Below are 18,690 nucleotides of genomic sequence, written 5' to 3'. Positions count from 1 at the left end.
ACTACAGCTTGAAACCTTAAGAATAAATATGTAGTTTAATTTTTAAATACAGCTTTATTGCAAATATCATCTCTGTAGATGTTTAACTTGGAAGATTCAAAATGTAGAAGAGTCTTACATGTTTCTGTTACATAAAATTTTAATGCAATTCCTTTAAATGTGGCATAAGAGTGATTTCCAGATATGTAGCCAGTTAACTAGTATATTACATTTCTCATAACTGCCAGTAACAATTGTCTTGGCATAGCAGATTTCAATAATACGTCATACTATAAGTAGATTACAGTGCTGAACAAGAAATATAGATATGAACAGTTAATTTGGTTCCTGTTTCCAAAAAAGTACTGAGACTGATTAAATCACACCAAGGTAAGGTAAGGTAAGGTAAAGTCCCTGTGCTTAACTAATTTAGCACTATGCCATGAAGGCGTATGGGTAATGGATGTATAGATCCACATTTTCTTGACCTTGGCACTAGTTGGAGGTGAGTGGTCAGCTTCACACCCCTGCCACTTTACCCCCAAGGAAAAGCCCCCGGTAACCATTGGATAGGAGGTTCAGTCGACCCCAGAGCCGGTCTGGATGATGTGGAGAAAAGAAAATTCTTGACCCTATCGGGACTCAGACCTCTCGATCGTCCAGCCCATAGCCAGTCGCTATACCAACTATGGTAGCCTGGCTCCTAAATCACACCAAGTCATGAATTAATTGTTGAAACCACAAGAGTGAAAACATTATGCTGTTGGTTATAAACTGGCAATAACATGATGTTAACTGCAGCCAAAATAACCCTAAGTGAGGTTGACAAGTAGCCTCGCCACCTTTGTCACTAGATCTCAGCACTTAGGAACATTTGATTGCGTATGTTTACAGGGTTCCATAATAAGGACAAAGAATATGATAATTTATTTTCATGCAATTGTTGGTATGGGTAACTATGCTGTCATATGGTGATAAAATGCATTTATTTGTGGGGGACTCTCTGGCACAACTTCCAACATTTATTGACCACTATCATAATGGCACATGTTAGGGGTCAAATCAGCTGAGTGTTACATTTTTTTATATACTAATACCATTACTCCTGAGTTAAAATGTGGCTACCAGCCCTACTGTAGCAGGGGTTTTAAAATTTTCTGTTCTCAGACAATGAAGGTTAAATGTTTGCATTAAAAAACTTTGCTGTGAATAAGTATTTATCATTTTGTTCATCACTTGCATATTCAGACACTCTTGTTAATAGTTCTATAGCTGGAAGCCAAACATATGCCTTGTTACTCCATATTTGCTTTTATCTTTCAGTGACACTGGATCTTCTTAGTTTTCTGGTCATGTTGAACATTCTGTCATAAAATAACACTTCTGCTCGTGTAGTATTCTGAAGTTGAAGTAATGCATATGCAAATTTTTTTGTTGAAATGCACTATGAACCTTTTGTATTGAGTATATTTTTATTCAAACCGATTTCACAAATTTGTCAGTTTTCCTTGTGTAAGCTCTTACACTATAAGGGAGATAAGACTGTTACGATTTACAGAATGACAATTCATTATTTTAAAAAGGGACCAGATCAGGTTAGTTTTATACATTCTCATATGATTAGTTTAAAAAAAATGTACCAGAAAGAATCCACTATTTGTTTTCAAAGGGCTGTATTTACGAATGATCTCTCCTGTTATTTTATATCATGTTCCATACTCTAAGCACAGTGCATTAAAGATATCTAATCCTTGACAAAGGAAAAAATCTTCCTTTATTTTATTATTAATACCTCATTACATTTCTGATTTCTTTGTGGATAATAAAATGAAATATTTCACATTCACTATACAAATAGTAATTGGTTTTCTATCATACAACTAGCATCAAACAGAGAGGTTATCTATGAAATTTATACAACAGAACACATAGACTTTGGCTTCATGATACCACTGAAATTTTATTTCCATAGCATTATCATAGTCTATGGTAGGTAAAGAGGTAATACAAAATATAATGCATGAGACATCAAGCATGTAATTATCTAATTATGACATACTAAGACAAAAGACATGGTCTAGATTTGGATATTTGTTTTCTAACATTGTAGCATCAGTTAAGAGGCATGAATTCTATAGACATCAGAAACTGCAAAATGTTGAAACAACCAAGATCACACATGCAAACTGTGGCATGGTGCATCAACTTCCAGGCAGACTGCATTATGCACATATGAATAAATACATCAAGCAAGACTTCTGTGACACACTGATATTGCATAATTAAATACAGAATATCAAAATGGAATAACGATACAAGTTATTTCTCATAGACTCATGGAATTATAAATTATCAAACCAATGAAAACTGAATTATTGTATTGTTTATTATCATTAATGATTAATGAGCTTATTTAATGTTATTAATGTTACCATTATTTTACTACTATTATTATTTTCATCATCACCACAACAAAATTCATTATTATTTTTGCTATTTTCTTATTCATCATTTGCTATGGCAGTGTTACTTGGGCTGGGCGACAGTCCCTTGATTGAGAAAAAATTGCGGCATATTTATTACATCACTAATCTTGTAGAGAAATCCAATGAAGATGTTAGAATTTCACTGATGTTGCCCAACCATATGTTACACAAAAATTTTGATTATTGCTCCATGTCTTTTATGAATGTAAGTTATGATGTGTACAATGGAAAATGGAGTTAAGTGCCGAAAATTTGATGTACACCTACAAACAATAAATTTCAATTTATCCACAGATTCTGAAAAGGCAAAAGTAATTAACACATTCACCGTCAAAGACAGCAGTTGCTGCTCAAGTGAACACGCTTCTTCAAGTGCTACTGACAGTATGCAATAACACCGATTGTCATAGATGTATATAATCTCTACTGAGATACATATCATTCAGCTGTCAGAATACCTTTAAAATATCTATAACTTTTCAATACACATTGATAGACATATTTGCTTTAGCAATAAAAAATCTTGTTTAAATTTGTTAACTGTGGCTGTTTGGCCCAGAGGTACAGTGTGGCATATAAATATAGTACCCGACAGTGAATGTGTTATGCAGATTTAAATCCCACAAAATTACAGAATAAAATGCTAGAACTGAGAAATGAGTAATCTGCAGAATATGAAGAAATAATTTCAGGAGAACTGGTCCACCCAAATATACTACTTTCTGGTGTTTAGTAAATTAATTTATGTTTACTCATGTATTTTTACTTGTATGTTACCGTCTTTGAGAACGCAAATAATTTAAGTCAAGAGGTGTGTTATTCATAATTACCATATGGTCATATCTGTTAATTCTACACTGCCCTCCCTACTACTTTGCAACACTGAAAAATGTACGTTCAGGACTGACATAAAATTAATATGTACAGAAGGAGAGAAAAAATAAAAAAATAATAATAATAATACACAGTATGCTATAAGGTTTTCAGGCCTCATTAATTTGATGTGTTTACCTCATCCTGCACCATGTTTTATTCTGACGCTAAAAGTTACCCAATTCAGTTGACTTCAATTGCTTGTGCAGCATATATTTGCTGGTCTTATATAAAAATTTAACAATATATGGTCATATATTCATATTACTTTAATAAAGACTGCACCTTCACTGCATCTTTTCACACTGGCACAGCCTACTAAAGAAAAACAAACAAACTTTATTCTGGACCCGTAAAATAACACTTGCTTGAAAGTATGCTGAAAGATGACTTCATTCTACAACTCAAACAATAAAATTATCTTCATTAATAGAAACTTAAACAAACCTCCTTTTTTCTTTGCGAGGGGGATGACTTAGACTAAAATATACAGATCTTAATAACTAATATGTACATTAAAATAGTAAGAATGTAATGCTTCATGCTGAAAATGTAGCAAGGACAGACTACAATATTTCTACAGTTTTATATTAAACTTACAAATAAATCCTGTATACATACATTAATACAAATCAATTCAGTATATCCTTTTCAGCATCTCTGATCATTGACAGGTAAACTCACCACAAACTGTACCAGCACTTAAAATTAAAACCAATTCACTCAAACATTTTGGTGAGTCGAAATGTGACCATTCTACTGCTTTTACATGTACAGGTACTCCTTGACATATGTGAGGTGAAAATATCTGATCTTATTTTAATGTGCTCAACTGATTTAGAGTGGTATCAAGTAATTACACTTGCTTTAATACAGAATGCTTGCTGGCCAATCAAGAGTGGCAGGGAGAAAAGGGAGTAGAATACTTCGTGAGCAGTGAAGGAGAAATGTAAGGGGAGGAGGGAGAATAGACTATTGTTGGAGTGACAAGGGATGAGGGGAAAATTGGCCTAGTTGATTCTACTTACGCAGTTTTACCCACTGACAATTTTGTTTTGCAACAGGAGTATGGCATTCATTGAGGAGTACCTGTATGTTCCCCTACAGAACAAGAAATCTTTCATTTTATACACCAATAAAACATCCTATAAATTAAATTAAATTAAATATTAAACAAAATATTGGAGTACACAAGTGTATGACTCCATTAATCAAAAGAACAGAGAAAATAAACATCAAAAACATATTTATATGATTTATTTCCATTAAACGGTTCTTACCTTATAAAATATTTTATTTCGCTGCTTAGATAAAAAAATTGACAGAGCAAAGTCAAAATAATTTGTAGTTTCATTGTATAAAAGTAACTGTACCACATTTGTCACTGTGAGACAGGTAGTACACAGTGCTACGTTATACAATAATTCACTCAATTCTGTATAGGATAACAGTGGCTGAAGTGATAAATATAATATATTAGATATTTAAATATGAGCCAAAAAAAAAAGGAAAATGCTTTGTTAATTTCAACTGAACTGTATGATCCCCCTACTTGAAGGTGTCATGTAGCCTTTGTACTATAATAAGATACAAAGATAGTAGGCATTGCAAGAAATATAGAAACAGAAGTATCTCATGTAAGTTCACAATTTGTTTCAGTATAAATGTAATTTATAACTGAAATCATGGCATTTTTTATCATTAGAAGTGATAAAAATATGATGACATAACCAGAGGACTAATTCTATATCACTGAGTGTCCAACTAGTCATCTAAAATATTTCATAATGTAAATAGTGCTTAAATAATTGTTACTGCATTCTTTTATCACATAATTACAAGAAATTTTCCATATTCTTATTAATTAGTAAATTATATATATATATTCTACTGGCATCTTATGAAAATCAGCTTGCATGGTGGAAGTTACATGTATATTTATTAACAGATCTGAACAGACAAATATAGGCAAGTTCAAGCATTGAATTTCATTAATGATAAATACATTCATTGTGGATTCACATATATAATCCAAATCTACTGCAGTCCAGTACTTTTATTGTAGGTATTTAACTAATGAACAAATACTGTAGTATCAGAATTTTTAATATCAAAGTCCTAGTCAATTATATTTACCTTCAGTCCTCACATCCTAGCTCTGCAAAACACCTTAATATTATCCTCCCATCTCCTTTTCAGTCTTCCAAATGGATATTTTTACGAGATAATGGAAACTGACTGTGTAGGCACATTTGAACTCCTCAGAGTGGGATTAATTTTGATTTCACAAATATATTGACAAAATATGAATTTTGGTTGTATCACTAAATAAGGGCTGGAATTTTACTATCTTATTAAAACCTAAAAATATTTATGACAGAAATTGTGCAATAATGATGTAAACACTTCAGTTACATATGTCTTGTAGAGGAAAGAGCTATTTTTTAAATCAGATAAAAATCTTATTCTGCAAACAGAGTGCCTGATGAATGCTTTCCCAGCTATATTAGCATGGTACACCCTTTCATATGTACTATTTGACCACACAAGCTTTGACTATAAGAAGTATGTACACTACTTCAAGTTTTATTATTTGGGGTGTCAGTGTTAGCTTTTATTTTCTCTCCTTTGTATCCAATGTAAGGCCAACTAGAACAAGCAGCAGTGTTCTTCACCCATCCTCGACAGGTTTAAAGTGAATCATGTTGGATAGCATATGCTTATGCTACTAAGACACACCTGTTCCCCATTTTATATAAGTTTACTTCACATCACTGACAAAATAGCCTTTCTGTTGATCAATATTATTCACAAAAGTCAATTTAGCAAAAGAAAGGAAAATAACAAAATGAATCTGAATATAAAGGAAGAACAGCTCTAAGACAAGTGAAGAAAGTTAAAGAGAAAGTTGGGGTAGGTATACTGCAGATCTGGATGATGATTTATGTGGAAAAGAGAACAATGTACATTAAATTACTAAATATCTGGAAAAGAGAAACGATATTATAAATTTTAAAGTTACGCATACAGAAAAATGACATCAATATTATACTAGTCTATGGAATGATGAAAATAATGAAGAAACTTCAAATGAAAGAATTGATTAAATAGAATATTATGAATTAGAAAAAAATCTCCAAGGGGAAAAAATAAGAAGACAATCAGAATACATGTCATTAATATGGAACTTTCAAAATGTGCTTCAGATAAAATGAGGAAATGGTTCTTGGAACTGCATAATAAATTCAAGAAGATTAACAAGATCCAGTAGAACTGAACAAATGCAATAATAACATATATATTTAAGAAACATAATCAGCATAAATGTGAGAATTACAGAGCATAAATTAATTATGTATAACATAAGACATAACGGATTTCAGGTTCTCAGTGTTAACTGTGAAGAGTATGGTCTTCTGGGTTGCAACATCATGTAATCTGGAGACAGCCCGATAATTTAGAGGGACATTCTGCCTCCATCCTCTGAAATGTTGGGTTCTTTACAAACTATGTGGTGTTACAATCCAGAAGACAATACTCTTCATAGTTACCACCCTGAAAATAAAAAATCCAACATGGCCTCTATTTTGTTCAACTATGAAGCTGACTTGATGACAAAATGCCAAAGACAGACTAATTATACTTGCTGTCAATCAGCTCTGGGTGTTGTCAGTTGGCTTTTGCTGACTTAATTGCTGTTCTTCTCAGAATTAAGGAATGAGGTAATGAACTGGAATTGTCAGGGCCCAGACTGAGTCTGATTGTGTAGCCAATTCCAAGTTATAGTGTCAAAGACTGAATTGAGAAAGCTGATGAGGTGACATATGCATATAAGTAAGGAAGTCAAAGTTGGAATTGATGATAGCCATTGAAATTAGATTGTTGATCATAGTATTTATGAAAAATTCACAACTATTACTAATTACACTCAACATCATCAGTTTAATTCAGCTTGCTGTTAACCAATTAGTGAGGAGTTACTTCTTTCATTGCTTGTGAAGAAACTAAATAAATCTGTGCACTGTGTGTTAATTTGTCTAACTGCCCAAAATTAAAAATCTGTGATAGAATACCACAATATATACAATATATTAAAAAAATAATTACACTGAGACTTAATGTAATATCTAAAACAATAATTTTGGAAGAGCTCTTAGAAATTTGGAAGGGTAAAAAAATTACTATGAAAAGCTTTAAAATACCCATTAAACTCTTCAGTACCATTGAATTCAGTAAAGGCAACAGAAAATGTATATACAAATTCTAAACAAATTTATGGCAGTGCCAGTTTATGGAAATGAAACATGGACAATGAAGAAGACAGACCAAAATCAGGGACTGACAATCGTGAAAAAATTCTTGACATCTGTTGTTATGTTATTCACTACTGGAGAAGTAGGGATTGGGATGGGAATGTGTGTAAATGACTATTTCAGTTCAATATGGGAATTTGGAAAAAATTTGAGAATCAAAACAGGAAAAAGAATTTTCTCTACTAGGCCAGCTTTTTCACTAAAATCATAATTTATATAGCCAGTCACTCTTTCACAGTATACTAAAAAGTACTGCTTATCCATTTTGATATCAGTCATTATTCAATGAAGAATATTCATAAATCATTGTATTTAAATAATAAATTCTTGGGCTACATCCTTTTTCACCATGGGCAGAGAGGGAGAGAGAGATTTTGTTATGAAGGTGATTCATGTTGGTGTTGCCAACCATTGCTATTTTTGGTGCACTGGGTAGGTGGCATGCAAGTGTAAAGATTTTCTAAGTCTGAGACTGAAAAATCAATATGTGCATCTCAACTGAAATATGTTTTCCATGATTTGATCTTGAAAACTTGAGACTTGTACACATAGCATGAGAGGTGTGAGATAGAGCACAGGGCAATCACAAATGTGGGGCACCACCCCACTCTGAAATCCATATAAATATATTTAATAAATACTTTAAAAATTCAAAATTTCTATCAATTATTAAAATAGATTTTCAATTATATAACATAAACAATTTGCACTGTTTTACAATTTACACATTATTTACATTTATTTGACATAATTTGACAATGACTTCATTTTTTTTAAATTAAATAAGAGTATATTTGGGCCCCCTTACACCAGAGGTCTGGGCTAAATGGCCCATAACTGACTAAGTGTAGATATTAGGAAGAACGGGAAATTTTAATCTGTAATATTCAGTAATATAAAAATCAATGGATCTAACATACTGAAAGAATGGAGCAACACCATACGGATATACCATCACAGTCATGGAAATATTGTTATAGAGGAAGAAGATAAATTGTGAGACGAACAAAGAAATGATATGAATAAATTTTGGAGCCAGAACAGGTTTATTTTTTTATTGATGATGATTGTGAGTGTGCTAAACTAATTTTAAAAAACTCCACCATGCCTATCCTATCTTCAAGCATTACACCTACTTACTATTTCTGTTCATACTATTTGGTTCTCATATCTTCAACAGGATGTATAAGAACAGAGATGATATATGAGGAAGTTCCAGATTTTGAACATTTTTACCACAATGTATATCACTTATATATGGACATTCATAAACTGTGCTATTAAAAGTTAAATTTCAAGCTATTAAAAATCAAATTTCAGAATGATTACTGCAGCAGATTACAGTAGAGGTTCATATTTTCCTATCATGTTTTTGCTTAAGCATAATTTCTAACATGAAATTTATTTACTAATGGGTATGTGTTCTCAGGTCATGAGAATGTTCAGGAAAATCTAAGCATATATACATTAACTTACATTTTTACATTTCTGATGAACAAAATGTGGAGATCTACTTCATCTGTTAGATTAAAATATCTCAATTGCTGGAAAATATTAGTGTGAGTGATGCACATAATTCATCTGAATTATTACTGCAGCAAATATAACAAATAAACATGAAAGCCTAAAATTTGTCTTGCAGTAGCAAATACTCACTTCCCATTGTCAGGCAGCTGTTGAGTGGTGTAGTGTAGTAGAGATGGAAACTTCACATTTTTACATGGTTCTGTGATGAAGATCATTTCTGTAGAAGCCACATATATAACAGAATATCAAAGAAAATTTACTGTGTCAAGTTGGATTTCGTTTAATCTTGTGTTGCAGCTTTAAAATTACTAAGACAAAAGAGATCTACAAAATTTAGTGTTTGTTTTTAAATTCTGGTACATAAAAAGACTGAGAACTAAACTGAAGAAGACAATCTGACATTCCATCTGTCTATCTGTCTGTCTGTGTGCCTGTATGTATGCACGAGCACACACACACACGTGCATACATATGTATGTATGTATCTATGGATGCATGCCTTGCTGTTATCCACATGGTTGGACAGCTTCTATCCCCATTTAGTGTTCAGGAGTTATTAAGTGCTAGTCGGTACCTGGTGAATATGAACATTCTAGCTGCAAAAATAGGAGCCCTTTAGATGGGCACCATGAAAAAGATACTTCTTTTAACGGATCAAATGATTATGATTAAATTTCAGTGCTTTGTGAAGACCAGTTCCTTGAATAAAACTGCATACGTTGTATGTTCAGGAAAGTAATGGTATGTGCAGTAGAGGCCAAATATTAAATGTCAATTTTCATGAAAATGATATGACCAGTATTGATCGAATTTTAATCACGAATACAAGCAATGGACCCAAATAGTACGGTTGCAATTCTTGTGCATTATTTAAAAGTTACAATTTTTCCAAAATATTTTTTTTCATGTGGTTGGCTATGATCCCTCAGGATATATGAAGTAATTAAACAACTCTTACGCAGCATGTACATGTCCTAGCTAGTTAATCACCAACCATCACCAACCAATTTCTTTCCAAGGTAACATAGCCAAAGTCCATTTTATATGAGAAAGTCTGTGTATTTTCTTTGCACAAACTTTTTACATATAGAAAGTCACATTAAACTCACCACGAATTTCAAGGATGAAAAAAGTTATATCAGAATTAACAAAGGAAAATGATAAATTGTCATCAGTTAACAACTACATAAATGCCCTGATTATGTCCTTACCATTGAAGAAGGCATCTCTGTTAGAAACAGTTACAAAACGACCCACCAGCAGCAGTGAGAGAAGTACCTTTGGGTCAATGATTGACTTTCTGAACGTTATCCATCAGTCTGTTTTTAGTCAAAACAACAATTTGGACTCTTGAATCTGCCTCCATCCTCGTGTAAAAATGACTCACTTGGGCCCAACCAGTAGAGCTAGTCAGTATTTCCAGACTAGCTATATCAGTTGGCCCCAGCTGAGTAGGCTACTTACCTGAGGACAGAGGCAGAGTCCAGTCTGTGAAACGTTTTAAATAAAAATAAGACAACAGTCAATGTTCAGAAAGTCAGTATTCAATAACTGTGTTAATATGCCATCATTACAAATTTCTATAACTTATTTACCTATGCTTCAGTTAGCATGGCAGTCTTAAGCTTTACCAAAAATAAAATCCATTTAAATTTTATAAGTGTGGATTAACGTTGGGGTTATGTGCAGAAAATGTAGGTAGATATTGGAACTGTTTATTTTAAAGGTCCAGCCTATTTGTTTCTTTCAGATCAGTTAGAAAAAATGTGGCTACATATTAATATAAGAGAAAGTTACAAAATATTCATTGTAAAATGGCAACTGTTTTGGTAATGTTGATATAATAGCTATTAGTGAAATTTGCAAAAACCGTCTGTCTGTGCCTATTTTGTATCTCACTCACTACCGACTGCTGTAGTTGCTTAAATTGTGGAAGAAAGAAACGTATCTGTTGTTTAGTGGTGAACGAGATACTCGTCATTGTGATGCTCTGTTACCAGTTGAAGAGACACCTTGACAAAGTTTGTTTTTGGTAATCAATCTTTGCCAAAAATATTTATCTAGATAAGTAGCTTACTGTTATTCTATCAAGTTTAATATCTTAGAATAAATGTGGCTGTCTTCCGCACAACTTTTCAATTGAATAAGGTCAGGAATTTTGTTTTTAACATTTCCCCATTGAAATTTCAATGGACACTGTATTGGGACAAAAAAAAATCTGAATACCTAAGAGTAGTGAATGCTGTGGGAGGTTCTAATTCAATGTAATTTTCATGAAAAAAATTTCAGCCACATTAATTTAGTTTCACCACAGATACACTAGTCTGAATTTTATTCCATTTGAAAAGAACCACATTTGGAGTGGTGTTTATGGGTTCTAATTCCCTGCAATGTCTCAAGTTACATAAATAAAGATTATTTCCTCATAAAATTTAGAAATAGAGGAAAGATTTTGTGAAGAAGGAACTGTCATTTATGTCAGCAGCATAGTTGATATATTAATCAGTAGAATAAAATGTACCTGTGATTATGCTGTTTGAAATCAGAGACGCATTTATACCAGCAAGTCATATTTACTGAATATAGAACAAAGAAAACAGCTGATATGGAACATGTATCTTGGAAAGCAAAATTATATTCTTTGTATATTAAGATGATAAAAATAAGACACAAGCATATGATTTTACCTGTACTGCAGCAAGAGAAAGCAGCAAAATGTTGGTCTTGGTGCTAACTTCTGAACATCACAAGATGTGTGGCAAACAGAGCCAGTGTTCTAGAAATGTTCAGTTGCTTTAGTCCCTTGTTATTGTATGAGGGCAGATATGGTGACCTCCAAAACTATTTTGTCCACAATTGGAAGAAAACTTTTATGATGGCCTGAATGATATGTGATGTGCATAAACTTTATACCATATTTTGTAACTGATTTTACATTGCTGGCACCATAGTAGCTACAGGAATACTTCAATGCTCTTTAATATATGTATTATTCTCTCAATAATTTTCATGGGAGGAAGCATTTAGCATTTAGCTGTTATAACTTATTTCCATATTGAAATTAAGATTCTGTCCTTAAGAATAATTTGCATCAACTAACTATATTCGCCAATCTTGTATTATGATTTTCATACTCATATTCCCTAATGTGTTAGGAGCAATAGAACTGACATTCTACAACCCAATTATCAGATCTGATGTAGAAAAAAGATTCACTTCCATGTCAGGCATTTCTGTTTCCACTCAAAACATGTCTTCCTACCTGGACATCACACACATACTCAGCACCTACATCTGAAATTTTTCAGATGTTACATGATAAGCAAGATATCAGTTTCTGTCCATGAAGTATTACCTTCATGCCAAAACCCATGCTTCTGTGTCTTGCAGTTTTATGACAAACACCACTTGTGTTCTTGGAAGTACATGTACAACATGTATTCTGATTCTAGTTGTCCATTAAATTACACACGTAGTTGTTACTGCTCAAAGCAACAATAAGTACAAATAAGAGAAACGACCACATATTGACATCACATAACTATGCACAGTACATCATATTTTGTCTGCATTTCAATACTGAGTGTGTACCAAGCCTGCTGTTAAGTACGGACGCTACAGTATTGTGTGGGGCTAAGTACACAGCACAGGAGGCAGGCCAGGGAGAGCCTTGGTTTTGCTACAAGGAAATTTAAACTCTCATGAATACCTGTCAATGCTGGGCTCATCATCCAACACCGTATTGGCCACAGTAGGTTTTGCACCTGTCAAGACAGAAAAACAAACAGTTTACTGTATTTATTTCTTTAAAAATATTGAAATTAAAGACAACTTAAAGAGCACTCGAATATTAACCACAATGAGCAAAACAAATGTGAAATTTTACCATCATAAAAAATTTTGTAGAAAGTTAGTTACATAATTTAGTTACATAATTATTCATCTTATGTGTCATAATTAAAACTTGTGTGTGGTTCTTCCACTATGGGGGGCGTTTTTCTTATATTCTGTGTAAACACTCGCAGCTAAGAAGGGAACACACATCACAAGACACGGTTTACACAGAATATAAGAAAAACGACCCCCATAGTGGAAGAACCACATAAAGTTTTAATTATGACACATAAGATGAATAATCTTAACAAGTTTTAGTGTGTGTAAATTCATTATAGTTGACAAATACGCGCTTTTTAAATACTTTTTAAATAATTTTATAAAGGCAAGCAATGAAATAGATTAGCATAATTAGGGCACCTGATGATGGCCCTATGTTGCCGAAACATGTCGTGAAGTAACAGGTGAAATTGAGTGCATTACAAGACGCCAACTGTATACATATATCATGGATGAAAATCAGTGCAACAGGACGCTAAAATACAACATTATGAAAACGGCAACCTATAAATAGCTTTTGAAACAGATATTTGTAGAAAAATTAGTACTCATAAAGTCAGATGAGTAAAAGTAAATGGCAAAGTTCTCCCTCTGCTCAATTAGTTGAGCTCTATATAATCAAGATATTTGGGGAGTGGAGCTACATCATATATCTCCACCTTTCTTGATCTTGGCATTAGAGGGAGGTGAATGGTCAGCTTCATGTCCTGGCCGCTTTACTCCAGAGGAAAAGCCCCTCAGATGGGTAAAGGTATAAAAAGTAAACTGTCCCTGCACAGTGACAGCCATGAATATGGAGGGCAAGTGGAGCTATTTGTCACTTATGTATAAATATGAATTGACATTTTTAATCACTGAAATTTGTTCAGTGATTTAATTTCAATAAACTAATTAAAAGAAATTTTGCATCCATATGAAGATTAACAGTTTCCTTCCATAGGCACACAATTTAAAATCAGCACAGAGCCATAGAATAGCAACTCTGATAGTCTAGTCCAGGGCTGTCCATCTTCAATCCACTCAGGAACTACACGGTACATAATAAAATATATATCCTTTCCAGTTTACCAGCACAGATGCCTCCCTTGCAATGATCACATTTACGAAGCACAAGCACGAATAGGACTCATAAAGTTCCAAGGAATTTCTTTAAATCAGATGTTGCTATGTTGCTAAAAGTTTGATAGATTTTATTGATACTGTATATGATCTTTGAGTTATATTAGACCCATACTTTTTCTAAGTTAGTTACTAGTAATTGCGTAAATTTAATTAATTAATACGCATTACATAGCATAATGAGTAAGCATTCAGAAGTCTGTCAGATTCTCCAGTGTTTTACAATTGGAGGGATGCCTTAATACAAATTCTGGGAAATGGTAGGACGCTCTTGTAAGTTTTTTTTTTTTTTTATCTGCAAAGTTCTCTTTTCTTCGTTGCCCAGAATGTTTCTGGGTAACGTCCACTCTCATATATAATGAGCGATAGAGGATTAAAATAATCACATCACAGATATAAAGAGAGAAATTTGCTTCATTTTTGCATCATTTTCAGAGATGTACATACCTCCCAGGTCGCAGCTGCCGGAGAATTTCGTCTCAATGACGAAACCCGTGGCACACGCGTCTTTGAGCATGTGGCACCAGGAGTGGTACGTGCGATTATTTGTGCCGCAGATGGGGCCCCCCATGTCACGCCGCATCCCCGATGGGCTGCGTGGCCGTGGACAACGATAGCTACACGTCACACAGCGCGGGGTACCTGTGTTCATTTCAGTGAGGCAAGACTGCCGCTCCCTGCATCGCACACTGCCACATGACGCCATTTCTGTGATAAAAGGTCATATAACATCTTAATTAATAACCAACTAATCGGAGTGCCACAACATTTAATTCAAAGGCCCAATGAAAAACGATTAAAATTGCTTGGTGTGATACATAATTTGATATTCATGAAACTTTACATCAGTTTCATCATTATTCACAGTAATGCAGATCACTGTGTAATAAATATACAATGGATGTTCAACATTTCCAGGGTCCCTGTATGAGTGAGAACTAAATTCCTTTTCTGTGGGATATGAGGTTCTCACAGCGGTGGTTATGCAGTGTTCTATCTTCTGGGATCAAATGCCGCATAGTCCGCTGAAAGTCAATCGAAGTTTCGGAGGAGTATGTCGCCTCCATATTCAAGCTCGAAGAATCAACCGAGAGGAACCACGATGCAATAAGTACAGCTCTGTTTTCTACCTCTTTCATGTTGGAGTCTTGCTTCACAACTTAGCTATGCGAGCGACGAAGCCAAACGGCTGTAGTTTTGGTATCTGTCTCCATATGGATGTAGGGAGACAGTGAACGAAAGTTCTTGTGCATTATGTCGGGATTGTAAATCTCAAAGGAATAACTGCCAGCACGCAACTGACCTTTGATTTAGAATACGTCATTAGGAAGGTCGAAGGAGACCAGGCAGGAGTGAAGTTGAATGGGGCACATCAGCTTCTGCTCTATGCTGATGATATAAATCTATTGGAGCACAAATATCATAAAGAAAACCCCGAAGCTTTAACTGACTCTAGCAATATTTTTAGTCTAGAAGTAACCACAAAGAAAAATAAGTTGATGTATTCTTTTCTCATTGGCACTACAGCCCTCATTTGGGCCTAGGCCTACCTCCATGAACTCCGTTCACTTCGATTTTACTAAATCTCAGACATACGGTAGGGCTCCTTGGGCGGGTGATCAGCTCGTCGCAAAGCCTCTACCTGTACACAAACACAGAAAAACGCACACAAACATCCATGCCCTGAGTGGGATTCGAACCCACGTTCCCGGCTTTCGAGCGAGCGAAGAGACTGCTCGGCTACCGTGACCGGCAAGTTCATGTATATTCACCAGAATACAAGGCAAAATCATAACATATAGACAACTAACAGATCCTTTGAAATTATCATCATCATCATCATCATTATTTGGATGTTGTGTTAGCACATAAACAAGTAAGAATTAAGTGAGTTATTGTTATTATTACCAACTTCTGTGTAGGTACACGTATTGTTCTTTCTCGCCACATAATGGCATAACCATTGAGAATTTATTTATTTTATTTTCCCCGCCTGTCAATGTTAACTTTATTTTTCTTAGTTATTATTAATTTATTGCCCTTATATAGACTGTCATATTTTGTGTTCTGTTCTTTAATTATTTTTCTGTATTTCTTTGCACTCGTGCTAACTTTGTAACTGGCCTCTGTGTTCTTAAGTTTGCACGTAAATAAACACGAATTCAATTGAATTATTATTATTATTATTATTATGGTTCTACAGCCCTTTGTTAGGCCTTGGCCCCTTTTCAGTTTCTTGATCTTATATACAGATGGTAGGAATCCTAGGATGGGGGATCAGCCCGTCGCAAAGCCTCTACCTACACACAGAACAACACAAACACAGATATCCATGCCTTGAGTGGGATTCGAACCCACGATTCCAGCGATCGAGCGAGTGAAGACAGTTCATGCCTTAGACCGCGGGGCCATTGTGATCGTGGCAGTAAAATACGAAGAAAGCGACACTCCTGAAGGCGGTGCAGTTTGACTCCATAGACAATAGGCCATTTAGTGAGCAAGATGGCTCCAGCCGTACGGCTTCTCGCTTGTCCGAATCTCGACCTGTACACGTACTAACCTCAGGTTTTCCGTGGCGTCCTCCCTCCCAGGCAAATGAAAGGATAATACCTTAAACTACGACACGATCGCTTCCTACCAGGGCAACAAAGTCAAGGGGTGTGGAACCGTCCGACCTTCATCAGGACTGAGGTTAATCGTCGCGATACTTCAGATTGGATACAGTCGTCTTACACATTGTCATTTGCTATGAGATGACCCGGCACCTGTTTTGTCAGCAGTGTGGGTAGCGGGACAGTTTAGGATATTATGACAAGACGGAAGGTCGCGGGTTCAAGTCCCGATGAGGTCATTGGATTTTTTCAGTTGAACTAATCCTTCCAGCCGCACTATGGCCCTGGGGTTCACTCAGCCTCTAACAGAAATGAGTACCAGGAATTAATTAAATAATTTTCCTGGGGAGAAAAGCGCGGCCGGCGCGTAAGGCTGACACCCTTACCGTCATCTTCGAACCGACTGTCTAGGAACTGTGGGACCCTCAACATCTCATAACCCTATGGGCCTTCACGGCTTGGTACAGGGATAGCTTTACTTTTTTTACTTTTATGGTCGTAACATATCTAACGTTGGCCTTCCTTCGCTGTATTCGCTGTATACAGGTGGTTCGGTCTCTTTAACGGACACTTTTTTATTCATCCGCTGCAGTCAATTTACTGTTATTGCTATTTTAAGCACTCATCGGCCCATACACAGCTTCTTTGTTATTTTCAACTCCAAGTTCTTCTGTTTTAGGTTGAGACAACTTTCTTGGAATCGTCTTACAGTCTCCTCTTTGGGCATATTTTATTCATTGCTTTAAAAGCTCTCGCTGGCCCTTATACAAGCTATTTTGAAGAATTTAACTGATATTTATCTGTTTCATTTTCTTCCTTACACGCTTTAGTCAGACCATTTTACTGTCACGTGTAGGGGGTTACGCGTGACGAAAACAACGGGTTCTACTACCACAGTCAATAATTTCGTGGACTGGCCGCAAAGCGTCGTTGTAGTGCACTACAGCGAATAGGTTCAGGCATGATATGATGCCATGTTGGTTCATCTCTTGTCACAGCAAGAGGCAGTTTTGTGCAAACCGTGTAAGCAGAACTACTGCCTCTATTGTGAACTGCAGTTACATGCGAGTGGCGGAAATTGAAAATGTGACAGTTTGAAGAACGGGCAAACATCAAGTTCTGCCAAAAACTAGGCAAATCCTCTAGCGAAACATTTGGAATAGGAAGAATTGGCTGTTGCTATACGACAACGCCCCTGCACATCGCTCTGTTCTTGTCCAAGAGAAACTGGCAAGGCAACAGGTCACCGTTTTGCCATACCCTCCGTATTCACCTGATCTCGCACAATGCGATTTCTTTCTTTCATTGCTTGAAAGTAAAGCTTCGTGGTCGTATATTTCAGTCATCCGAGGAGGTTGTCAATGCCACAAGAGATGCCGTACGGGAATTTCCCGCCAATATGTTTCAGCAATGTTTTCGGCAGCTATATCAGCGTTGGCAGACTTGCATAGCGGCCAACGACAACTATTATGAGGGTCGATGTGAATATGTTTAAGTTATGTGAATACCTTGTAATATGATGCGATAAAACCACAGTCCACGAAATTAATGACTTGTTATTGACACTTCGGTTACGAGTTCTCTTAATCACAATCAGTTATAATGCTATCGCTATTCTACACACTTTCAGTTCACCGTTGCCTACGCACTAGGATTCTCCATCTTCACTAGCTCTTTCCTGCTAACGGATCTCAACACAAAAACTAACATTTCAAATCACTATGAAGTCTTGTTATTTCGTTTTCAGCCATTCTGTACTCCTCTGCCTTGATGTATAATAAACTAATCTTCACAATTCACCGAAGACATGCTCCATTCTCTACCTTGTACTCTCAACTGCGTTGTAGCGCCAGATGTCTTCAAGATAACTCCTCGGCATGGATCACG

The 18,690-nt window shown here is 35.3% G+C and overlaps 1 protein-coding gene across 2 annotated transcripts in view; it reads right to left on the bottom strand.

The window, feature by feature from the left end:
• Positions 1 to 1,734: 1,734 nt before the first annotated feature.
• The window catches only part of LOC111867075 (follistatin), a 254,600-nt gene continuing 237,644 nt past the window's right edge, over positions 1,735 to 18,690 (bottom strand). For both annotated transcript variants that reach the window (XM_023856557.2, XM_023856559.2), the window contains exons 5-7: positions 14,639 to 14,899; positions 12,888 to 12,942; positions 1,735 to 9,395 (exon numbers count right to left, since the gene is read on the bottom strand). In XM_023856557.2, the coding sequence (XP_023712325.1) occupies positions 9,368 to 9,395; positions 12,888 to 12,942; positions 14,639 to 14,899 (344 nt within the window). In that variant the 3' untranslated portion in view covers positions 1,735 to 9,367. The remainder of the gene's footprint in view (positions 9,396 to 12,887; positions 12,943 to 14,638; positions 14,900 to 18,690) is intronic.

This window comes from Cryptotermes secundus, unplaced genomic scaffold (assembly GCF_002891405.2).
Source record: "Cryptotermes secundus unplaced genomic scaffold, Csec_1.0 scaffold205, whole genome shotgun sequence".
Taxonomy (NCBI): domain Eukaryota; kingdom Metazoa; phylum Arthropoda; class Insecta; order Blattodea; family Kalotermitidae; genus Cryptotermes; species Cryptotermes secundus.
This window is presented reverse-complemented; position numbering and strand designations above follow the sequence as displayed.